Source organism: Phycodurus eques, chromosome 21 (genome assembly GCF_024500275.1).
Source record: "Phycodurus eques isolate BA_2022a chromosome 21, UOR_Pequ_1.1, whole genome shotgun sequence".
Taxonomy (NCBI): Eukaryota; Metazoa; Chordata; class Actinopteri; order Syngnathiformes; family Syngnathidae; genus Phycodurus; species Phycodurus eques.
Genome location: NC_084545.1, coordinates 12,209,877 through 12,236,040, shown reverse-complemented (window position 1 = coordinate 12,236,040; position 26,164 = coordinate 12,209,877). Strand labels below are relative to the sequence as shown.

General features: G+C 40.2%; 1 protein-coding gene across 1 annotated transcript; it reads right to left on the bottom strand.

Annotated features, from left to right (window-relative positions):
* Positions 1 to 5,767: 5,767 nt before the first annotated feature.
* crispld1a (cysteine-rich secretory protein LCCL domain containing 1a) lies at positions 5,768 to 25,683 on the bottom strand. The gene is made up of 15 exons (XM_061666182.1): positions 25,494 to 25,683; positions 23,581 to 23,968; positions 17,574 to 17,692; positions 14,778 to 14,910; positions 14,566 to 14,681; positions 13,509 to 13,609; positions 13,201 to 13,389; positions 11,245 to 11,305; positions 10,848 to 10,914; positions 10,618 to 10,748; positions 8,391 to 8,434; positions 8,238 to 8,310; positions 8,091 to 8,166; positions 7,880 to 8,014; positions 5,768 to 6,739 (listed from the first exon to the last, which is right to left on the bottom strand). The coding sequence occupies exons 2-14, from the start codon at positions 23,854 to 23,856 to the stop codon at positions 7,904 to 7,906; spliced, it is 1,497 nt and encodes a 498-aa protein (XP_061522166.1). The 5' UTR covers positions 23,857 to 23,968; positions 25,494 to 25,683; the 3' UTR covers positions 5,768 to 6,739; positions 7,880 to 7,903.
* Positions 25,684 to 26,164: the final 481 nt, after the last annotated feature.

Here is a 26,164-nt window from a genome sequence, read left to right as displayed (position 1 = left end):
CTGCAAAGGAGTGGGTGAACTGCGTGGCGTGCTTGTTTATCAACAAAATGCAACTTCAAACTGTTCCCTTTTTGTTATGCAGAGCAACTTGCACACTGCTCCAGTTCTCTCTCGACATTTATTTTCCTTTCCTCTACAAACAAGAGCTTGTTCTACACACAGTTCATCTGATTGCTCCCCAGATCGGCCAGACCGCTTTGAAACTCGGCCCGTTTCCTCTGTTATCTTCGGCTTTGTGTGTTAAAGCTGATGCCGGATTCCCGGGCTACAGTATTGTTGTTATTTTATCGTCAACACAATCACAGCTGACCCACATCTGGAAGGATATACAGGAAGGTCCCGGCTCATTTGCACAGCTGACTTAGAGAAACAAACCCTGTCAAAGTGAGGCTGCTTTGTAATATCGATCCAAACCATTTCGAGTAAGCTTGCAGTAGAATGTTTACAGTACACCCTTGCATATATACACTATGAATTAGTTATAAAGTGTCATTTAATGGGAGAACGGGGATACAGCCAGACACTGCTGCACAGTATCAAACCATCTCACTCGCTGCCAAATGTGAATACTGTACTGTACTGTATTGTCTTAGTGTGCAAAAGGTTGATGATTCAGTTGTGACTGTGGCCATGAAGGCATTGAACTTGGAACTGCTGCACAACGTGACCTTTAAACAGTGACATTTAACCAGCCACAATAATGGATTTAGAATCACCTGCAAATAATAATATTCCCATATCTTATACACTTACTGGCCACAAAGTTGGTTATACCAGGCATACTGTTACTATTACTATGCATCATACTCAAGTCATCATACTTTACTTAGCCTACTTAGTAATATGAGACGGCAAACAACTATACAGTGGAACCTCTAAAGTCGAATGTTACGATCCTCAATGAATTAAAGTTTATGAATCCAAGCAGCAAATAGCATATTGTTGTTACTGTTTAGACTATTGTACTGAAAATAGACCGCAAACAATTCTATCCTTATTTTTCTGAATCTGAGTATTTCATTGTGTTTATTTTTTTGTTTCTATACCTGTCAACATCATCACTGTTGTTACTATTAATTCCTTTGACTTTTCGTTGTCTTTGACTATGGCAAATATTTGGTCAAAATCAATCCCGATCTTGATAAATAAACACATCACAACCTGAAAGCACAACTGATCTTGCTTGGTTCAGAACGATAATACAGTTGCACACTTTTCTCACATTGTCAATCCAAAGTGAACAATATTATCCCCATTTGATACACTTTTTGCATTGGATCCTACACAAATCAATGTTATTTTCAAGTAAATTATATTTTGCTTTTCAGATGGAAGAGCGATGGGGTTGTTTATTCAAGTGTGCATAAATTGATGGCATCATGCATCATCCACTATAATTTCACAGATTTCAATGGGCCCAAGTTGTTGTAAAATAACTTAAAATAAATTATCCATCGCAGAAACAAGACAAGACTGCACTGGTCACACTGGCCTAAACTGCAGATATTGCCTACTTTATGATATATGTAGTACATTGTCCTTTGACAGACATATTTCAAGTACTTCATCTTAAATTTGTGACACAGTCAAGTTGTATTTTAAATGCACGCTGACAATTTCTGTCATTTTGGGTGCAGTTATCCCATCACCGGGAATGGATGGCTAACATAAATCAAATGTCTAAGATTTGTCCGAGGTTTGTTTTAAAAGCATGGAAGCCTAAAAGAAGTTAATAATTATATGAGTCACCTTGCCACTCAGGAAAAATGCTCTTTTTCTTCGTTCCCCACCCCCCCGTTCACCAAAGTACCCACTTCATCTTTGGGTAAACATATTCACAGTGTGGCTATATGTGCATGTCATATTTCTGCATCATGAGGCGCAAAAAAAAAATGTCAAAGTTTATGTTTTGTTCATACGCCAAAGTAAAGGTTTGACAAGAATGAAAACAGTCATTACCACTGGCAACCATAACTTCTCACAGAGGTGTTCCCTGAAGGCATCGCTACTATCTTATTCCCATCCAACCACCATGGCACAGACATAGCACATAAACAAACATGTGAGTATGTGAGAAGAGAGCCATTCAACCCAATTAAAGGCAAATATACAACACTTGCACAAGTGTACAGTGTGCACAAATGCCAAAGCACATACAAAGTCTTTTACCTCAGGTCTCTCACGCAGTCTGCTACCATGCGTCCTGCACAACTTGCCAGACAGCAGCAGTGAGGAGGTTATAAATGGCCGTCCTTATTTTAGGCGACACTCTCAAAACAGTGGTGGCACCGTGCGGATCCACCGCTAGCTGCGAGCTTGTCTTTCATCCCCATCTGTCTTTCCCCAGTTCTAATGGGCCCGTGGTTGTGTCACTTGGAATCTAATGAATCCCCGTCCTTGCCCAGGCGCACCGTGATTATTTGAGGCGTGCCGCGTGAGTCAGCAATTCTCGAGTTGCAGCTTGAGTGTTGCATCTGTTTTATGGATTCAATGAGGTGGGAAATGAATAGAAAGGCTGCCGGGGTCACACAGAGAAAGTTGAGAAGGGCAGTGAAGACTTTGGGTTCAAAGAAGGCAGTGCCCCACCAGCAGTCGGCGTTGTTGTTCCTCCGTTCCAAAGCATACTTGTGATCAGAATAATAGCAGAGTGATTTAAAAAAAGGACGTAGAGCCTTTTAATGTGTTATTTCCATGCACACAAATGTTTTAGGAACACTGCGCATTCTATTCCAAATCAAAACATGAAGAAAAAACATATAAAGAAATAGAGTGGACCCCTACATACTCGCGGTTCGGCACCTACGGATTCACCTGTTTGCGGATTGTAATTAATTTATTTATTTTTAAAAAAAAAAACATTTTCCCAATTATCTTTTTCATTTTTTTTGTTTTAAAATATATGACTGTCGTGTGGTTACATTTAGAAATTGTGTATAGTCAAACAAAACTGAAAAAAAAAAAATTAAGACCAAGTCGGAAACCTTTGGTGTACTGATAGATTCCGATCTGACTTTCAACAGTCATATCAAATCAATTACTAAAACTGCCTTCTACCATCTGAAGAACATATCCAGAGTGAAGGCTTGCATGTGCCAAGCAGACCAGAAGAAACTCATCCACGCTTTTATCTCATGTAGACTTGACTATTGTAATGGTCTTCTGACTGCACTCTCCAAAAAGAGCATTAAACAACTGCAGCTCATTCAGAATGCTGCAACTTGGGTTCTGACCAGAACAAAGACGTCAGAACATATTACTCCAATTCTAAAATCTTTACACTGGCTCCCGGTCAGCTTTAGAAGAGATTTTAAAGTTCTGCTCCTGGTCTATAAGTCACTAAATGGTTTAGGTCCTGAATACATGAAAGACATGCTAATGGGATATAAACCCAGGAGGGCTCTGAGATCCACAGACTCAGGTCAAATAGTGGCGCAGAGTCCAAAGCAAACATTATGAAGCAGGATTTAGCTATTATGCTACACACAAATTGAATAAGTTGCCAACAGAAGTGACGTCAGCCCCAAGTGTGCATTTTTTTAAGTCCAGGTTAAAAACTCTTCTTTTTTTTCTCAGGCTTTTTAGAGCATTTCCACTTTTAAGATATTTCTTGCACTGTACGCTGTTTTAATTGTACTTTTATTGATTTTTTCTCTTTGTTTTAAATGTTTGTAAGATGTTTTTTCTTCTTTGTTTTTAAATGCTTTGTATCATATTAAGCATATTGAGTTACCGTGTGCATGAAATGTGCTATATTTATAAATTTGCTTTGCTTTGCTCAAGCATAAGTTAGACAAAATTTGGAAAATATGGAAATTTACCTGAATTACCTGATCATTTGGGCTAATATAATGATTAAAACAAATAATGTCATGTGCAGACATGAATGCAAAAAAAAAAAAAAAAAAAAGTTGATTTATTTTGAACAATGCTTCAATCATTGTTTTCCACTGAACAATGAAAAACATCGATGAGTAAAAAAAAAACATTATAATAATTTTTGATGTCACTGGTGATTTTTATGGTATTGGAATTTGAGTTCTGGCAATAAGAGTTTGGGGAAAATATACTTAAAGTTGCACAAAATTACAGAGCTGGAACCGCCTTCATGTGTGAGTTCATCTTGTGAAAGTTCAGTTCAGCAAGCACAAAAGATTCTGGGTGTGCTTTGGACATTTTCTTTGCCCCCCCCCCCCAAAAGCAACGAATAAGAATATACACCAGTTTAGTTAAATTTATTCAAAGCAGTATCAAAGTTCAATATTTTAATTATACTACCGGTATTATTTTTTTTTTACACTTGTGTGAAAGTTACAAAAAAACTATTAGCTCAAGCATTGCCGATAGATACAAAGGTTTTATTACAGCAACAGTTTGACTCTGGGACAGGTTATCATTTCCAATATTTCTTATGGGAAGATTATTTTCCAAATCTGAGCAAACCAGAGTGCCCTATCATTATTTACCCGCATAAAATGTTGTTGTATATTGGACAATAAAAAGCTCATGTTTTATTTAGCCCCCCCCCGTTCTTTTCTCTCTCTGCCTTTTAGTCTCCTTCTCAAATTCTCTAACCCTAACCTGTACCATCTATTGCCACACTCGTGGGAATATTGACACTGCTCTGATATCTTGTGAATGTATACACAGGCGGCTGATCAATCCACTCCACAGCCTTTTCTTTCCCCAATCAAATATTTGTTCCAAGCACTTCATTTGAGCAAATGAAATGTACGCTTGCCTCAGACATACACAGCATCTTTTTAAAATTGTTTATTTGCGCTTGTGTTGGCAAGGGTGAGTGTCAAAATGTTTGGAAAATTCTCATACGCATAAAAAGTAGATGCACGTGTTCAGCAATGTTTAAGCGTGTATGATTTAGCAGTTGTTCCCCAGGGGTAATACAGACTGACAGCTGGAGTCACAAGCAATGGCAGGCCTCTGGACATCATAACGCTGTCAGACATGAATATGGCGCTGCCTATATGTATCGGTCATTTCACTCCATTGCTGCTGAGGAGCGAATGAGGATTGACAATAGCACTGACATACCCTGAGAGGGAAGCTGGGATTTCTAAACTTCAGTTCCCCGAAGTTTGATGAATAATCCATACGGATGCTGGGAGAAAAGGTGCTGAAGGAAGGGGTCAACCTGGGGGTTTTACATGAGAATCAGTCAGTCGTCATAAAAAACCCACCAAGCTGACCACTCCAGTGACTCCCAGAGGATATTCCATTTTACTGTATCCACTGGGTTGGAGCTAATGTGGAAGGACATATTGGCAATGAGCTCTGAGAGCACATTTTCACCTTTGAAAGCATTATGACTCATATCACGATCTCGAGGACCAGGCGTTTGGGCTTCAAGTGTGTAGCGGTTTTGATTACTTTATTGGCAATTATAGCAATAAGCCCGGACCTTAGGTAGGACAGGCGATTTCATTTCTTAGTTTTTCTTGAAAGTTGTCGATGCACGTGTTCCATGAATTAAAATGGTCATATTGCAGCTACTTAGCACTTGAAATAGGCACATGGACCTACAGAGTAAACCAGCCTCATAAATTTGCCCAAACTGTAAATTAATTTGATTGTTTAAAATGTATGAATGTATGCATTGTGTTCATATTTAGAAAATGTATACATCACTATCAAAAATAATTATGAAACAAAATATTGCATTCAGACATAAAGCTAAAAAAAAAAAAAAACTAAATATAAATTGAGAGTTGAGAGATTTTATTGCAAAAAGTTTGTTTTCCCAATAACCTGAGGTAGGAAAATATACTCCATATGAAAAACAAGTAAAATGAAATGAGATGAAAATACATACATTATGTCTATGAGTAATGCACAATATACAATAACTGCTACATAATCAGTGATACAGATATAGTGTAACATCAAAACAGCTTTTGGGGTGGGCGGGGATTAAATATTCAAACAAAATAATGTCAAACGTACAGGTTTTGAGTAAACACCCAAAGGTTAATGTACTTCCTGCCAGCAGGAAAAGCGCTGGAAAATTTCAAACATTTTAACAACAATATAGCAGCATTCTTTATATACCATAGTGATACATCAATCATGTGGTCATAAAAAAATAGATGAATTAAGATTTGTTCCCCGTACATTTAAAAAACTAAGTCAAAAATATGACACAACCCTTTAGGAAAGCACCAGTAAAAATGTGCCGGACAAGTAAAAGTACATAAATGCCGCTATAATGATATATTTTTTATTTCATTAACTATTTTATAATATATTTGATTTGTTTTTATGTAATACTATTAAAAAGGCACAAAAGAGAGCAAATGTTATATATATATATATATATATATACATATATATATATATATATATATATATATATATACACACACACACACACACACAAGACAAAATAAGCAAACCATTCATACGTTCATATATTTACAGTTTCTAATAATTTTCCACAAATGCTGACCAAATTCTGCGGCGGGTGTGTGCACACCGCTTCTCCTCATGGATGTGTCAAGTGTTTGTTTACGCTGTCATGGAGACAACTTCGAAGCCCCGCCAGTGTAGCAAAGGCAAGAAACATTTCAGCTGTTGACTTTGACAACAGGCTTCGATCAGCGCCTATTCACAAGCCCAGAGTGTGCTCTCTGTTCGGGCACGCCGCTCTTATCGATGCGTGCAAGCGGGAGTCACTCAAATCACGGCGAACACCCGAAACGCCTTCCCGCCGGGAGGATTCTGAAGACTGGATGAAAATGAGACAAAGAGAAGAGCCAGGGAGAGGGATGTTGGTGACGGGAGTTAAGGGAGAAAGATGAATAACGGGGTGATGCAGACGTCAGGGATCTCAACAAGCAGAAGATAAATGTGGTGGCGAAAGGAGGTGGAAGAAAAACTCGAAATGCATGGTCGGAGATGACCACACGTTCTCGAAGCGGCTGCTTTCGTTCCCTTTAAAAGTGGCGCAATAGTCTCACATAGATAGGCGGAAGAGCACGCAGCGATCGGTGTGTGAATGCAGCATTGAACGTTATTTGGTACCCTCATTAAATACAGAATGAGGTATAAATACAGTATGTCCGCAGACCTTATGTACAGTATCTAGGCCCTTTCCACCACTGCCCCTTTTTGCATATCTCGCAAATTATTTTTGCGAACGTCTTTTTTTCTTCCACGTCCCCGTTGGGACTCTGACCAATAGTACACCATTGATTCAGTTTTATTTTGTGTTGAGACACTTTGTTCTGTCATCTGTCACTTTTCGAGCTTCTTGTTGCCGGAGTATCGGTTTCACCTGCCTTCTTTATCATCCAACGCCACAACAAGCCTGCCCTTGTGTTTCACCCGCTGTGTTTCATTTGTTGTGAATAACCAGTCTTTCTTGAACATTTCTTCTTAGTGTCTTATGCCACAACAATAGCACATGATACTAGTAAAAGCAGCAGCAGATGTCTGAATTTTGGCATTTTCCCTCCGTTGAAAAACATTAAGTGCTTCTCGGAACATTCACTTCATTATTTTTTTTTTCCCCCTCTACCCTAATTGCCAAGAAATGAATTATTCTAAGCAAGAGGCATGCTTATCACCCTCCCATAGGAACAGCATGAGATGTTATGAGCTGCCTGTATCTTGAAAAGATTAAATTCACGAAGGAGAGAAGAGAGGAAAGAAAGCGCTCACTTTACCTGAAAGCTATTAGTTTCTGCTCCCTATGCAAATGACTCCTTTCACTCACCAAGCAAACCTTTTTAATTAATTTCAAGGTACTACACTCTCAACTTTTGATTGCACTTCCATCTTTATAGGTTAAGATCATCTTATGTCCTATAACACCACCTGACGTCGATCGACAAATTTTGCCCAAATTAAATAAACCATTTTGTACCTTTCTGAGACGACGCCATTTTGGCTAGGAGGCAGTGTAGAGTTTCCGCTTGTCTGCCGGCATCACGTCGATGTAACCGCCCGCGTTGTCCCCGATGACCCCTGCGTGAACCGCCGCGCGGCAAATACTGGATTTCTACAAGAACAATCAACAGGCAGGATTTTGTTCCGTTATACTCTCGTGTGCACACGCCCATGAACAAAATACTTACATCAGAGTATATTCTGGTGCCGATTACTCTTGATATGTTTGGGTTCTCTTCTAAACAGTTCGTTGGGCAGTACAACCTGTCAAGGAACATATAAAATCTGTGTGATGCTTATTATTCACAAGAAAGTGCTGGGATGCCGGGTCATACCTTGGGCAATGCTTTGCAGGCCTTTGGTATGGACACAGTTGTGCGACTGTGGTCTCACAGGTGATCGCTTTGACTGCAACACAGCCCAGCAAATAGTCAAAAGAAAAAAAAAAAAAAAGCAAAACTGATGGATTACAGGACTTAGTAGCCTACCTGTGACCCTGGAGACTGTGAATGAATTAGCACTCTGGTATTTCCTGTGCAGAGAGAAACATCGCATTACATCTTGCACTTTACTCCAATATACCTCCATCAAGCATAAAGGAGCAACGATGAGGTTTTTTTTAAATATATGTATAACTACCGTTGTTTGTATGTTGTTGGGGGGCAGTGTCATACCGAAACTGCACAACCAATTTCACAAAACGTTTTGGTAATGACATTTAGACTCCTACATGTGATCAGATGATACTGTATTTTTCTTTAGACATGGTGAAGCAGTCTGTGGCTCTTTATCCAAGGTTATTCCTTAACAGCCTGTTTCAAGTAAGCGTAAACCATTTCATGTTTGCAATCCCGATGACCTTGTAAAATGGCTTTTAGTCCCAGTTTAGCACCAGCCACATGACTTTACCAAACCTTGTGACGAGTTGGTGCATGGGCCATGGAAAAATCTATCAAATAATGATGATGCTCTTGATTGAAAAAAGTGGAAAAATATTTATATTTTCACTGTTTTCGGGAACTATTCAGTTATGTTACTGCCGACGTAAAGAAATATGTCAACATCCATCATTCATGCACGAACCAGAAATTAGCCAATGTAGCTAAAAGTAGCTTTCAACATCAGTCGAAGCTCAAGTCACTTGGTTTTGGGGGTTGCGTTTTCCACTTCAAATTAGTGTTACGGGAAACTGTGAAAATTATATTCACTAACAAATAAGAGCAAGGGTCTCCCATGCAGTATTTACTTGTCATGTGGCTGTTCGCTATGGTCAGGAGACAATTTTTCTTTTTTTTGAAAAGAGACAGCAGCAAGAAATATATATATATATATATATATATATATATATATATATATATAACTATATATATATATATAAACAGACGATACTATACTCATAGAAAACTATGAGTATAGTATCGCAGCAACAGGGTAAACTAACAGGGTAACGTATTTTACTGTGTGAGTCACTATGGCATACTGTATGTCCGTCATCTTGGGACAGACTGTTTTCCGGTTCAAGATAGTACCAGGCGAAACAGTGAAAACCACGCTGCGTTGAATGCATCTGTCAAAATGAGACATGCTAAACAACAACAACAGTGGAGGAGAATGAGAGTCTCCTGTATTTCTCAACATTTAACTGTTTTAAGTATAAGGGTACAAGTCAAGGGCGAGTCTAGATCCACTAGCTATGGGTGGGCTGACTTATCAACTTGTTTTTAGACAACTTTCACTTGTTTCAAGCTATTTTTAACTTGAAATAAGTTGACAAAAAGTCTTAGAGGGGAGTTAGTGTTTTTTTTTAATTTATTTTTTTTTTACATGATGCGTCTAATTTTAATTAGATTTGACGAGAAATAAAACACTCTTGGTAAGATTTTTAGCATTTTCTGCCCCATATGCTCTTTGCTATTCAATTAGCTAGCGACAACTCCAAGTACCTAATTAACTTATTAGCCAATAGCTGCGCAGTACGCATCATTACAAGCCCCTGCCGAGTCTGTGGCGTATAGAGCAATTCAAGAGGAGGCAGCGAAGCATCGTCGTGAGGTCAACTTTCATTTCATAAATTATGTCATTAGCATTAACAGCTGGAAATGTGTGTAGCGGTTTTGACCACAGATATGAAGACTATACTGTACGCCAGCCCGCTATAGCAGCCCTACGTGGCGGCCATGTTGGGAAAGTCGATGTTCCCTTCAAAGACAGTGCATGGGCATTGAAATTAAGTCATAACTCAACCAGTTTTCACAAGGTACTTTTTTGTCAATGCCAAAGTGTGTACTATCATCACATATTAATAAAATAAATACATTTGAAACCTAATTCATAGGGTGGGCTAAGGCAAGTTTTGGGTGGACCTGAGCCCACCCAAAATAGGGCTGGCGTCTCCATTGGTACAAGTTGTATTCAAGTGGTAGCTGAGGGCAACAAGCAAACACGAGCGGAGACGGTGGAACAAGGGTAAATTAACGTGTGGGTTTGTTTTTGTCATGTCTAGCCGTGTAATATCAACGGTTCCAATGGTTTATGTCCCCTATATGGTATATACTAATCATGCTTAGAACCCTGACAAGAAATAGTAACCTGGTATGATCTGATTTTGCCAATGGAAAAGCATGATTAGTGAGTAGATACACAGTTCGGCTTTAGTCGGAGTCTGCACTCAAAGTGCTGTTCAATTTCTTTTTCAACACGGAGCCGAAGTCTCACCCTAGTGACTGGACTCCATTCTTGTTAGACTTAATGAAAAAGTCCTTTCTTCCCTGTCTCATTACATCCATCCATCCTCCATCATTATCTATGACACCAGCGTGTAGACCGGCCCGGCATATGCTGGATTGCTGCAAAAATAAAATGACACACAAACAAGATGTGAATGTTAGCTGGCTGCTTTAAAGACACATTACAAGGAAGCATTAACTCCTGTTGTGTGTACTCACCATTTCATAGTAAACTGTCCCAACTACTTTCCCTGTCGCATCTAAGCATCCTGCGGGGCATTCATATCTGTGGGTTAACACAGAATTGGGGATGTAAAAAAAAGGGGGAAAAAAGTACTTTTTAACTGCGTTGTGCTTTTATCCCAACCTGTGCCAAGGCAATTGTTTTTCATTGCAAGTTTTTGTCTTTGTTAGTAAGATTTGGTGCAGATTCAATTAAATGGAAATGTTTTTTTCCCCCCTCAAGGACCAGTGATAAATGAACTTGAACGAAAGCATTCAGCGACATGCAACATATGGATTATATTTTTATATCATTTTGTCTCAGTCAAAATTAAGATTTGGCCGAGGTGGAGCGCTAGAATTTTGCTTGGTGCCATTATAGTTTTATCCTTACCTATTACATGTCGTTCCTTTACACTGATCTCGAAGCTTGGTGTCACAGGTCACAAGCTGAGCTGCAAGACAGGAACAAAAATAGTCTTTTGAATGCGCATAAAAGAACAAACAGGCAACATCCAGCTCCCTGGATGCAGATGACTCACTTCTAAAAGCTTTTTTGGGGGGAATGCTTAGTCAGTAAGAGGATTTTTACTGTGCCATTTTGGCACAACGACAGAGTTCTTCCATCCGGCCTTCCAGCCCTTCATTTTTCTACAGCATGTGTCCTCATTAAAGTCACAGGTGAGCAGGAGTCTACCTAAGGTGACTTTGGGCGACAATCAAGGTACAATGTAAAAAAACAACCTATAGAACTTACCCAATAAATGTAGGGTAACAATTTGCAGCCACTTTAATTGGGTCAATTTAAAACACATCTTTTTCTGTGAATGCCTTAATTCAATAGCAATAAAAAAAAACTTACAAAACTTGGATATAGCTTCCCACACAATTCTGGTTATATTTCAACCACAGTCCCTAAGTTGAGTTGGGGGCTAGTAAACTCTGTGTTCCTCAATATCCATGTTCTCTCTTCATATATTTATTTCACTATTTTGGTCGTATCCAGTTGTTCAATGAAGATATTGTGCCAAGTGACTTATTGAAAGACTCCAATCATTGGCCAATCGGTTGTATGCCTACACTGAAATCCTCCACAATTTAGTGAGCATTCTTTTTCATACAATCCCCAGACACGGTTTTATAAAATGAAATGCACAGATAGCCTGCTAACCTTACCTGACACACTCATAATACAAGCAAGAACAAATCTAAGTAATGATCGTTTAGCTTAACTTATTTGACCATATAGTGCATTTTTCTTTGTGGATTTGTTTGCTTTTGTGCTGATTCGCTAGCGAACAACTGATCAGAGTGATCAGTTTTCACCGATTTTGTGCTGATGAGCCGACGACACGTCAGCTAATTAGTGCGACACGAATGCGTCACGTGATGCATATTGTAGTACCAATGGCTTTTAGGTGTATTTTACTCAACTTTTTACTGTTGTCAAATAGGGTATATTTTACTTACACTTCCTAACTTTTCGGGTACTTTACCTATCCAAAATAGTAAAGTAAATTTTAGATGATTTTCTTGGATTATATTTACCATTCCCCAAAATCCTTTTTTACAGTGTACACGTGGACAGGTCACCAGCCCATCACAGAACACTGTTTTCTTTGTTTCCATGTGGACTAAGATAGTAGTCTGAGGAAAAGGAGGACCTGCGTGTTGAATGTTTGTGTCACAGCACAAACAACAATAGAGTGAAAATGAACTCAGATCTCTTGTTGCATTTGTGCCTCTGACGTGTGCATTTGCTAAAGCGCTAACGAGACGGCTAATCTTTCCAGTGCCATCGCACTACTTGCATGTAAAATTCTAAAACCACATGTAGGTCTACACCGGCCAAGGGTATACGAAAAAACTTTTACTAGGTCATTGTGAAGTTTCCAAAAATAAAAAGAGGAACAGGGGTGGTCAGCAGTACTGGCTTGAGTATGTGAGTCCACTTACAGTCCCAGGCCTCCTTTGTGCTGCTGAGAGAAAGCCATTCAAAAACCACAGCAATTGTGTCTTACCCCTTTGGGCTCGCCAAACGCAAACACGCACTCGGAAAGAGTCAAGCTAAAACAGTTACTCTCCTCCCTGCTCGCAATGTCAAGGCAAGTCAGGAAGATAAAGGCTCCAGAGCATCAAGGTTATTTAGGATTAATTACAAGGCTAACATTTCCGGTCAAGACCCAATTTGTGCTTGTTAGTTATTGTTGCTCTCTCAGCACTCATCAAGCAGCCATTTATGAATTATTTGCTTTTAACACAATTTTGTAACGATACTCCACCACCACTACGTGCACCTCCTAAGCCCTTTTTTAAAATAAAATAAAAAATGAAACAAATGGCAGCTTACACATCTGCTGTGTGCTGACCAATTTGTTCTTTGGCAGGTCCTCTGTTGGGGGTTTGGTGGCGGGAGCAGGATGACTGGGAGTCTCAGGCTTCGAAACCCGGGGCCGGATCCTCTGCGTAGTACGGGGAGCCTCGGGCTCGATAAAGTTGTTTTCTTCTGTGTCCTCTGGAGGAAGGTGGGTCTTGTGGCCTTGGAAAAAAACAAAACAAAACAAAAAACAAACACCACAAAGCATCACATCAATAGAGCCAACATTTTGACTGTTTTCTCCTTACTGACTACTGATTTTGCGACACACTTACACACACCTTTATAGCAGAGGTTGTCCTTGCAGCCACCTCCATAACTGGGAGGACATGCGGAACAGGGGGCCCCATGTTTGTAAGGTGCGTGGCCCCACCAGTTCCCCCTGTTTAAGTCACACAACAGCCAAAAAAAGAATTTTAAATTCTGTTTGACACAGACAGGACACAAGTCTTGCACATGCGGGTAATGACATCAGAATCTCGACCTAAAGTAGATAAGACATTCTGCCTATACAAAGTCAATAAAACTCAATTTGAATGATGACGGTATTAGAGGCATAACAGTTAATTGAGTTTTTTTTTTTTTTTTTTTTTAGTTTAACACTGATTATAATCCCTCAAGGGGAAATTCAACTGACACTCTGTATATATTTTTGTGTTGCATACCACCACAAACAAAACCAAATCATGCACATGCCTGGAGCGGTGTCAGAGTGAAAGGGACTCACAAACAGTGTTGCACCTCTTGAGCTAGGGGGGGTGAGCTTGGTGCCTTGCTCAAGGGCACTCCACAGCAGCCAAGAAGCAGATTAACATCTCTCTAACAACTAGTTGCCATGGTTACATTTTGTCCACAGGAGGACTCTGAATCAGAGGGACATGTTTTGTATTGTTTTTAACTGCAGGGGAGCACTGTGGGGTACTAGCTAACACAGTCGCCTCACAGTTCTGAGATTGTGGTTTCAAATCTCGCGTGCGAAGCTTTCATGTCCACTCTAAATTGCTCATAGTTGTGAATAGTTGTCTATTATTACCCTGCAATTGACTGGCAAAGGGTCCAGTGTTTACCCAACCTCTCACCCAAGGTCAGCTGGGATAGGATCCAGCTCATCAGAGACCCTCATGAGGACAGGGGCTTTAAAAAAATGGATGGATGGATGAATGGCCATAAGACTGGTCATTCTAAGGAAGGCAGCTTTTTTGGACACAACATAAAGGTTTACTGTTAAAGGTTTACCCAAAAAAACAAAAAAACAAAAAAAAAAACATTGTCAATCGCATTATAAAGTATTCATTTTGTTCTGGTTGCCAAGGTAAAAACAACAATGTATGGACTTACTTTGGTGAATAGTTGCACACCAGGTACACAGCCTTGGCCCAAATCTGGCCCCACACATTCATGTTGTAGCACAGGTTGACTGCACAGCCAACCCGACTGCTGGTGGCCCACACCAGCTGCAAAACACAGAGCATTAAAAAAAATGTCTTTAATAACAATAACAACGTCAATATCCCGAAAATATGGTTTGGGTCCAGATCTAGGCGCTGCACCTGGGTGTAATGCGTGCAAACGGGGCCGGAGCATCGGAATGGGCAGTAGGGGTTACACTCCTGGGGATAAGGAAAAGAGTAGTCTTTCACTTCATCATACCAGGCCTGAACATGGGAGGTGGGGGGGCGATACCTGCAGAGAATGAGAGGAGGTATTTCTTATTCTACCACAACAGGACTTTTCATATTCACTGGTGGCTCTGGTTGATGGCTTTCTTTCTTTCTTTTGTCCTTTCTTTTTCTTTCTTTCTTTCTTTCTTTCTACTCAACCATCTGTATATTTAATGCACAGAAATTCAAGGTACTTCCATAATATTAATCACATTAACTTTATAGCGCCTTTTTTGTTATTAATATAATTAGTGTGTGTCTGATTAATTTGCTATTAGCCTAGTGGGCATGGCAAGGGAGAAACAACAATGTGGGACAAGCGATTAAAATTGATTTGCTATTTAGAACATTTACTTTGGAAGAGCAATGAAATTTATATCTGCAGAATAGACACTGAGATGATCAGATGTTTTGCTAAAATCCCAAATAGCGTATGCTAAATTAGGTGATTTGGTTTTGTGCTGCTGGGTAGCCCTGATGATTTTCACCGTGGAATATTTTGAAGAACACCGCAAGCACAAAATGAAGTTTAAAGTGATGGAATTCGGAACTGTTAGTGGAAGGTAAACAAACGTTATAACTAGGAGCCCAAAGAAATCTATCGCTCTGCTAATTTCGGGGAAGCCAGCAACTGCATTAAAAGTCATGTTTGTTTGTGGGAATGGCATGTATCTGCCCATCCTGTGTAACATTGCATAAAACATGAGACAGCACCAAATGTTTAAATGTGCTCAAATGAGCCATGCAGATGCAATGAAATGCAGATTCGGAGTTTCGCCACAGGTGACACAGTATGGCATGACAACTCCTGTTGACTGACTCCAAGCCAACCCTGAGATCATCCAGAAGCTCCAAAATTGCATTGCTAAATGGACGACAGTTCACCATCAATTTAGTTTCCGGCGTTTCGAAAAATGCTTACACAAGTGGAAAAGATTGGTTCTCCCCTCTCGCCTCTCATTGTACCTGCGCCTCCGCATCACGGTTATGCACAGCGGTGCCGTTAGCACCTGCCTGTCGGATGTGGTATTTAAATAAGCAAAATCAGCTATCGTAATTCGTCGCGGGTTTGATAAATCACATTCCGCATAGTACATGAACCTATTTGCATATATTCCTCCGACAACGCACAAAATCAACTGCGCAGCAATTCGCCCTCCTTGGCAAAAGCAATCCTGGGTGTGCGGTTTGTACATCAGCTTTCACATTTGTTTGAATGAGCTATCAAGTTTGCACTTTTTTTGTGTGTGCATGTGCAAACCTTTAGAAGGGCAAAGTACAGTTGTTTTCCATTTATGTACCTACTTGAATAGTTGTTTTTTTTATCATAAAAAGACTACTGATCATACCTCTTTATCAGTGCTATTCACTGTTTGAGGATGCATGGATGATCCATGAATTGATCATGAAGAGTTATTATTAGTAGAACAACGTGACATTATCAATGGAAAACAAAATTCCATCCACCTAAACTTAGACTATGACAAAACCCATTTGTACTATTGTTTTTATATCAATGTGTGCTCAAGACTTTGAGAGAGACCGTATCATCCCTTTAAGAATTATATAAATAATAATGCTTAAGATCATCAAACAAATGTCAATATCAGACAAATATAACCCAAGTGAACTTAAAATGCTGCTTTTAAATTGTGATTTTATTTATTAAGTAAAAATATATATATATTTAGTTACCTGTGGAAAAAGTAATTACCCCCTTTGTTAAATCATGAATTAATTGTAGCTACTCACAATTTTTGGTTAATTTTCACTGATCACACCTAAGCCTGATTACCTTCAGACCTGTTCAATCAAGAAATCACTTAAACAGAATCTGTCCTGACAAAATCAAGTCAGACAAAAGATCTAAAAAAGCTGCAACAAAATGACCCGATCCAAAGAAATTCCAGAGCTGTCAAGAAATAAAGTAATTGACATCTATCAGTCTGAAAAGGGCTACAAAAGCCATTTCCAAAGCGTTAGGATCCCAGTGAACCATAGAGAGAGCCATTATTATCACTGGGAGAAAACATGGAACGATGGTGAACCTTCCCAGGAGTGGCTGGCCTCCAAAGATTACCCCGAAAGAACAGCAATGACTCATCCAGGAGGCCACAAAGGAACTCAGGACAAGTTCTAAAGAACTGTATTCCCTCCCTTGCCTCAGTTAAGGCCAGTGTTCATGACACAACAATAAGAAACAAGACTGGGCAAAAATGGCATCCATGGCAGAGTTTGATGATTGATGATTGTTGTGGAAGAAAATGACAGCTAGTCCGTGTGTAGTGTGTGTGTTTGTGTGTGTGTGTGCATGCTCGTGCGTGCCCTACCTGTTCTGACAACACAAAACGGTTAATTCGCTGTCGTGGGAGATGAGTGGTTCGCTGCCAGCGAGCACACAGGCAACACTCCGGCAGAAACCAAATGTCTTCACCATGACAGTTTTTTGAGGAAAGAGAGTACACATTGCCAGAATCATCCTTTCTATCCAATTCAAACTTGGCTCTCTCCCCCTTTTTTTTTTTAATTTTTTTATTACAAACCATCAATTACAGTCATTTGATTCTAACGCAGTTTGATTGATGCTTAATTCTTTTCATCAATTATTCAGTTTTGAACTGCACCTACAGTATATTAAAGTGAGTCGTCAGTGTTGATTGTATATTGATGACATTTTACATTTACCTCCCCCAGTGTGCGCCCAGATTCTGTCCAATTTGTGGCAGCAAGCCCGAAGGACCGTGCTCCCACAGACAGGTCTCGGCCCACTCTTCTGCCGTGCGCTCCAACTCTGTGTCCCATTCCTGAACAAGGGAGGAGAAAAAAACAATAGCAAAAGGGGAAACAATTATGGAAACCTGCACATTCCGATAAAAAGATTGAATACAGTGAACCTCCGCTAAATCATTGCTTATCGTTTGTCCCCTCGTTATCTCATTTTTTTTTTAGTGATTGATTTTTTTAAATGGGTTTTTATTAGGGCCCTTTTCAACTCTTTTTTTTTTTTAACAGAGTATATATATATATATATATATACTCTGTAAAAAAAAAAAGATATATATATATATATATATATATATATATATATATATATATATATATATATATATATATATATATACACCCGCTACCCTAATGTGGACAAGGGGAACCGCAAATGCATGGATGGATAGGCTTATATTGCAGGGATTTGCTCAAATGCCCATAAAAGGGTTTGCCATCCACGATGAAATTAATAATGCTTCACAACGTTATGTTGCACTTACTCAGCTGACTTGTCTTTTCTCGTAATATATCCCGTAAAAAAATACATTTAAGTAATACCATATGTTTGGGGTAAAGATCTGACTCTGAAAATTGATAATTCGACTCGGCGGTGATTCGTATTCCAATTTTGAGGTTTTTCTGAGAATGCTAAAAGTGTCCTCGCTCCACACTGACCTATATTCAAGCATACAAAATGTTACACTAACACCAGATGTACAATATTTTCTCTGAAGGACACCATATGCTGGCTTTTAATGGCACACCTTCACTCTCACCCTCCATCAACCGGTTTCTGGAAGAGTTAATTAGTTTTTTTTACATCGGTGTGTGGGAGTTAAATTGGGACCAGGGCAGAGGTGTCGCAAGTTCCCATATTTCACACATTGGGCCGTGGACGTTAAAGCTGGCTTCTTCCTGGAATCTCATCCAAGAATGACTGCAAACTCTCAAACATACACTACTTTTAACACGTCCTTCTCTTCCATCGTGTGTCACCCACTTAGGGTCCCACTGCTGTTCTCTGCATTACCCAAGAAACACACACCTATACTGTACCTCCGCGCAGGATATCTGGCAGCCCTGCAAAATATCACTGAAGGGAAATAGTCGATGAGGTGATCAGAGATGAGAATTGGAGAATTAAGGTTTGTGTGCCATAGCTGTTGTTGTTCTTCACCAATGTGCGAATGTTAAATTAGACCCATACGGTGCATACTTGAAACTAGGCTCCCGCACAACCAAATGATTACCAATAGTTTCACATATTCCTATCGTTTTTCAAAGCAGAACATTAATTACAAATGTGTAAGATTAAAGAGACCTTGAGTGGTCTGAGACCCTGAGTGGTGATAACATTTTCTCCTATGATTTAGTTAAATAAAAACAAACATTAATATGAGCCCCCTCGGTTTTAAAGCAGCAGTGTTGAAACCCTGATGTATTGCGCCGCAATATGACATTTAATGAAAATCATTTGTTTACCAGAAACCTTATCTATGTTCCTAAATAACCTCTGCTGCAAATCAGTGCCACTGTGCAATGTCCTGTTTTCACTTTGTGCTATTGAGGCAACATTGGAAATGCCAGCTCACAGTTCAGTTATAGAATCAAGCTCAACTGGTAAGCAGACAGTCACAGAATCATTGGTGTTGTTTCCATCTCTCCATCACCGCTTAAGTCTTTCACGTCACGCACACACTTGTTTATTTCGCTTAACACTTCATTTGCAGCAACTTTTAGGCCCTCTTCGCTCATAAGGCCACATTCCAAAGGGTACGGGTTTTCTTCCTTCGCACCTTTTAGTTTCCTGTTCCATAATCAATTGTGCATGTCGAAAGAGTGCGGAAAGTAGTGGAAATAGCAAAATATGAAGTGGCATTTACTTGAATTGTCAAGCTCTAGATAGTGAAAGAAAGCCACAGCTAAGTCTTTTGTTGAGCGAGTTATAGGTTTAATGTTCTCATACCATCAAGTTCAGTTCTTTGGTGTTGATGTTTGCAGCAATATTATGGAAATAGCATTGGACTCCCACATGGGTACTCTTAGCCCACCATATTGGTTTGGAGTGTACCGTTTAGAAACTTTGTATTTTTATGAGTCGCTTCCTTTACTTGTTTTTGGATCCGGAGGCAGCCATATTTGGACAAGATTTCTGAGCCAATATGGAGTTCCACCAAGCTAAGCCGCTCTATTAGGCTTGATTTACACTGGATGTTTCAGGCTCAAATGCAATCAATTCAATTCCTATTATGTGCTTATATGAACTCTCTATTTGCACGTATATATATAAATGTTAATTCGGGACCGATTTACCAGCCTTTAATTACTTTTGATAATCTACAATCAAGTGACATTTTGAAGGACAGAGGTGTTTTGGCATCTGAAAATGCAAACATTTGAAAACCTGTCTCAAAGTGAACGGTATATATATATTTTGTTGTTGTTGTTGTAATTTTAATTGTAATTTATGCCATTTATCATTTCAGTGTAAATGCTGGAAACTGTAGTTGGTGAAAATGAACGTCACAACGTTTGTGCATTTTGTACACACGGGTTCTGCCTTCAGTTGAGTCACAATTTTCAAACCAACATACAGAAGAAATGTATTTTAGCTCATTGTCAAAGAATCACAGGGGTTTCCCCCTATCTCCGATTTTAGAACACTGTGGAGTGTGAACTCTTGGTTATCCAGGGGAATATTGACCCCCCCCCCCACACACACACACACCCCACACCCCCACTGTGTGGTATAATGACAGAATTGGAACGAAGCCACGGGGATAAGAGAAAGGGAGATGGCTCAGTAGAGAGGAAACAGGAAAGGGGAGAGGAGGAAATGTGGGGATTTGAATTGATGATATCTTTGAGTCTCTGAGGTGATCGCCACAGAGGGTGAGCCGGGTTCTGGTTTAATACCTAAACGGACAATAACACAGCTATGTATGTGTGCATATGTGGGTGAGGGATGTTTTTATTTGCATCTGCATGCATGAGTGTGTCGGTGGAGCAGAGGCACATGAAGTCCTTCCAGTAGTGGCGCTGTGTGCTTTTCTGAGAGGTGACAGCACTCCAACAACACAGACCGAAAAATGAAGTCAGGAAAGAAGCTTGCACCACTTTCAAAACTAGCAATGTACAGTATGGTCATGGAGGACTACAATGTTGGCAGTATTTTCTTTTTAAAGAGACTCTACACAGAGACGTTTTTTTCAAATTAATCTATGCCTAGCTTGGGGGCTTAATTTACCACGCATCAAAACTGAGACAAACATGGGAAAGAGGTACAGACTGACATATTGGCAATTATTTTTTTCTCTAAATGAAAGACTCCACAGATGTTGACAGCCAGTGAACCAGAAACAATTTTTCTGAAATATATCGTTTTTTGTGTTGTCGTTTTTTTTAATCCTATTCTGTGCAGCTCAAAAGTAAATGGGTCATTGTCAGTTTGCGAAAACTCAAATCAAGACACAAGTTCACCACTACAGTTCAATTCTGTTTTGCCATGGTACTTACAATGTAAATGGAATCAAGAACAAGAACTGTACCTCTTGATGTAAATGCATCAAAGTAGAGACTGTGGAGTATAATATAGAGCAGTGTCAAGTGCTAAGGCAAACATAGTTGGCAAATGTTAGCACGACTGCTTATGTTGATCATTTCTACCCGTGTATCCTCAAATGCACCAATGACCGACCAGAAGTGGAACCAGAACTTGGAATCTGACTGACCGAGTACAAGAAATAGAATGTCTGAGAACCTGCTTTTGCTCATGGAAAAGCCTCAATATTTAGTACTTTAAAATATGGAAATAGTTTTTTCACTTTGTCCTCACCTCACTTGATTAGTCAACCCTTCTCATCTGCCTTTCAATTCTTTGAAACCCTCTTTCCTCTCAGTTTTCAAATGTGTGTATATCATCTTTAGACCTGTTACTGTTTACCTACTCTTTGCCAATGCTCTCACTGACCTCACATACTCTCGTTGCTCGCCTCCCCCTAATTCACCCCTGGGTGCCCCTGAATGTTATGAAGAAAAAAAGAGAAAAGAAAGAAAAAACAGCTAACTGTAACGGGAGACAGTAGAAAGGAGCCTTGCACTGCTTACTGCTGGCTCAGCATTTCTCCACAAGTGTGCTTCAACTAGAAGCCTGCCAAGCTCCAATTCATTCACGTACGCGCGCACACACACACACGCACACACACACACACACAGTCCTCCAATCCAAACTCTCAATTGTACAATTGCATAGTCCAGCAATTGCCCCCAGCAGGAACTGTTTATTTGACTTCACCGTGCAATAATACTGCCTTTTGTTCTGTACCTCTTTAAGTGAGACAGAAAAAAAAAAAAGTCATTACTTTCTGAACGCTGTATTGATTTTTAACGGGCCATGTTCATGTTGGAGACCATTCACAATGGCAGTCAGGCGGCAGCTACACATGTAGCGTGTTTGCAAGCGTTCCAGATGGCCTGAGCGTGGGGCACTTAACTTTGGAAGAGGCGTGTTTGTGTGTGTGTGTGTGTGTGTGTGTGTGTGCATGTGCGTGTTTGTGTGTGTGTACTCATGCAAAGCCTGCAGGATCACTTTTCACCATGCAATTAGAATCAAGAGCGCGACACCCCGGCTTGTTTTACCAGCTGTCTCACCCCCATCGAACACGCGCACACACAAGCACCAAACATACTGTATCTCGTAACATGAGTAAAGTTATGCATTTATTGGCAGCATGGTGTTTTGTTTTGTTTTTTTCCTGAAAAAACAACCGGTCACATGTGTAGGGACTAATGTGTGTAAACGTGCCAGCTGCTCTGGTGGCGCTCACTGAGCTGTACGGCCCACAAGTACACTTCTGAAGTTCAGACTGGGGTCACTTATGTCGCTTTTCCACTGCTAAGCACAAGCTTGGCTAAATTTGGAGGTTTTTTTTGGTTTTCCATTTCAAAGTAGTAAAGAGGAAAACTGCATAACGCTACGCTGGATTGAACGTATCAGTCCTCATCTTTGACACACTAACGAACGACAACAATGGAGGAGAATTAGGTTTTCCTGTTTTATATTTGAGTTTTGATTTCTAACCATGTACGGTGTGCAGGGACTGAGCCCAACAACAACAACAAAAAACTGCACGTAATTGACACCTCCCAAAAAGACTTATAATCGCCCTTCGAAGCCAAGAGATGTTGCTAAATGAAGCTCCTCAACTCACTTCCACATAGCAGATGGGTGAATTATTCAGTGAATAACAGAGGATAGATTTCCCCCCAGCCACCCAAAAACACATTTTTTTTTTTAAATAGCACTGCATTTTAATATATAATATAAAAATGTGGCAAACATAACAAAGGAGAATGTAACGAAATAAACTGGTTTTATAAAGTGTAATTAAGCCAGACACGCTCGCACAAAGACACACATACACGCACTGTAGTATTCATGTGTTGTGTGCCTTTGAGAGGCATGACCGAGTGAGTGACATCAGGGAGCTCGGACTGCAGCTCCGATTGGCTGTTTATGACGCGGTTGGTTCAGTCTGAGGTCCCCTCCATGCTCCTTGCGAGTGTTTTCATTTTGTATTCGCTCTTAAGCTTTTAGTCTCGTTCAATAAAGGGCTAAAAGTACATCGGTGCCTCTAATTCAAATTTTAGCTCGCAACTCGAAGCAAAACATCGAGCATCGGCAAAACTTGTAAGTTGGGACACTATTAAGTCGGTGTAGCCCTATATTCACACATGTTGTGGCAATGACAATGGTTTCTCATCACCCATATGGAAAGGTTGAGACCCTTGACACCCCGACTGATTTCATAACTTTTAGTACAATTTTTGTCAATTGAAAAATGTCTATAACAGTTTGAGAAGGTGTCAAGTAGTAGAAAAGGAGTATCATAGTACACACCATAGTCAACCGACTGCATCCACTCACCATGTACTCCATGTTGGATGCTTGGGGGTACACTTGACCTCGGAGCTTGTTGTGCAGGTCCAGTATAAGCTGGGCGTCACTGTCGGTGATGGCCCTCCTCCCCCTCTGCTTGGCCTCCCACCAGTCGCCATCCTCATCCAGGTACTTGTCCAGCATCTGCTGCCACCCCGTGGAGTTGAGATGCATCGCCATGGAAACAGCCCTCTGGGTGACCGATAGCAGCAGCGGCAGCAGCGGCAGTAGTAGCAGCGGTCGGTTTGGTGGTGCGAGTTTCATTTTTTTTTTTTTTTTTATATCAGTGCTGATGTGCACCCCCCAAAAAATGCCACATAGAATGGATGTGTGGTGTTAGGATGGAGATCCAATCCTTGGCACTGGATTGTGTGAGCTGGCAAGAAAAAAGTAACAGTTTGTATGAGACCATCAAGTCAGCTCTTAAAGGTTCAGGCAGCTTTAAGTCTTACAGTGCAGTAACCTATTAATGTCCCTAAAATGCATGTTTCTCAAATTTGATCAAAGCACCTCGTAGCTTTAGTATTTAAGTTGATCCCTACAGTACGTCCCAAAGCCAAATAACGGCAACTTTACAGGTAACATTGGTTAATGCAATGCACTAGCTTGTCACTCCAAGTGTTGACCTGTATGACAAATTGTAGCTAAATACTTTACACTTAACATTAACACAATCACTGTTTTGTTTAGTTTTGGTTTTTTTTGCATAAAAATTGCAAAGAGCTTGTATCATTCATGACATAATTGTAATACAATTGCCCCCCCCGAATTGGGAATTCACCCATTTGCAGTTATGAGGTCTTCTCATAACTGCATCCTACTGGTTTCCTACTGGTTTCAAAAGTATGTGACTTAAGTGTGGCGGCGTTAATGTTTCCCACTAATCCTAACCCACCTTAATGGCTCACCTTAACCCCGCTTTAGCCCCAACCCTAGCCCTAAACCTAACCAGAACAAACATCTTTGTTTTTATTTCGTCCAAATGTGATACATGTTTGGGATGTCATCGCGTCACATGTGCGTGGCCTGCCCTCCCCGCGATGCAAGAGCCAAACATGTTGCAGCCGGGCGTGTCTTAAGGCCTCGCCACATGCCGTTTTGTTGATACGGAGGAGGCTCAGTGTTTGCACAGGCTGAGGAGGAAGTTAGTTCTTGGACGCTCTTATTTTATTTACAAGTCACCGGAAGTCTGGAGGTGGAGAGAGCGAGGCGGCGACTTGACTAGTCGGTGCAAGCAAGCAGACACCGGCGAGAGCTGTGTTTTGACTCAAGATTTTTCCCTTTGCTGTACAATACTGCATTTTTGTACAGCAATGTTTAAAGATGTTTATTGGTGTATGAAATGCTATTAAAGTCTTTCAGGATAATAGGTTGTAGTATATTTGTGGACTAAACTATTAATATAGGCAACTATAACGATCACTTATCGCAAATTATATCACTTTTCGGGGTCGTCAATTATACGCGGAAATTTGCTAATCGCGGCCTGACTCAATATCTACCCTCTGGGAACAGTCGGGGTCCACTGTTATTCACCCCAAGAAATTGGTACATAGACCACTTTCTACGGGGACCACCAGGTGTCCACAGACCACATGTTGAGAACCCTTGCTCGAGTTCAGCCATTATGTGTATTTATTGGACTACGCGGTAACTGTTCATACGTTCCTGGGTAAAAGAGTAGAAAAAGATGAAGTGCAAACATTTCGGGCTTTCAAACCGAAGGCCACATATTCTATCCGATACTGGATGGCGTGGCTTGACTGGGAGAACACTGGAGCCAGTGATGAAATTCCTTACTGCTGTGAAAGTTGGAATTCAATTCAAAGAAATGAGCATGCACGCTAAGCATTTACACGAGTGAGTGTCCTGTGCAAAATGCGTTATGGACGAAAATGTACCTGAAATGGATCGAGGTGAAGCCCACTGAATGAAATCCTGGGCTGCGTGAAACAAGCGAACTTTTGCAGCAGCCGGTATAAAATCCGCCTTCAAAGGTCCGCGCGAAGTGGAGAGTTCAGGTGCGACACGAAGTGACACAAAGTTTGCTTGGCTTTTTTTCTGCAGTGTGGACCTTTGAGTCTTAGAGGTTTTTGCAGCAAAGCCTCCTCAAGCATCGCTTAGCAACATTTTATCCTCCGCTCAGCACGCTGCTGCCTCTGGCCACGCCCCTTCCACCCGCTGCCAAAAGCTTCAATGCTCGTGAGAACATTCTTCTTTTTTTATTTTTGACTTCATTTTTTTTTTTTTTTTTTTTTTTTTTAGCCTTGAACTTGTCCTAACTATTATATACTGTATTCTAACTTATTATTCACATTTCATATCTGACTGAAAAATCCAACACGCTTTAATCACATGAGTTAATTAGTTAGTTTTAGTTTAGTTAGTGTGTAATTGTTTACTCGCCTGACTTGGATGCATTGAGTCCAGTTCCCACTCATTGAGTGTGAATGGTCTCTCGCTCTGTTCCCTGTGATTGACCAGTCAAACGTGTAAGTGTGCTTTTCACCAAAGTATTATTTTAATTTGTCTTATTTAGACTTTCTGAACTTTGTCTCAATGGTTGTAATAA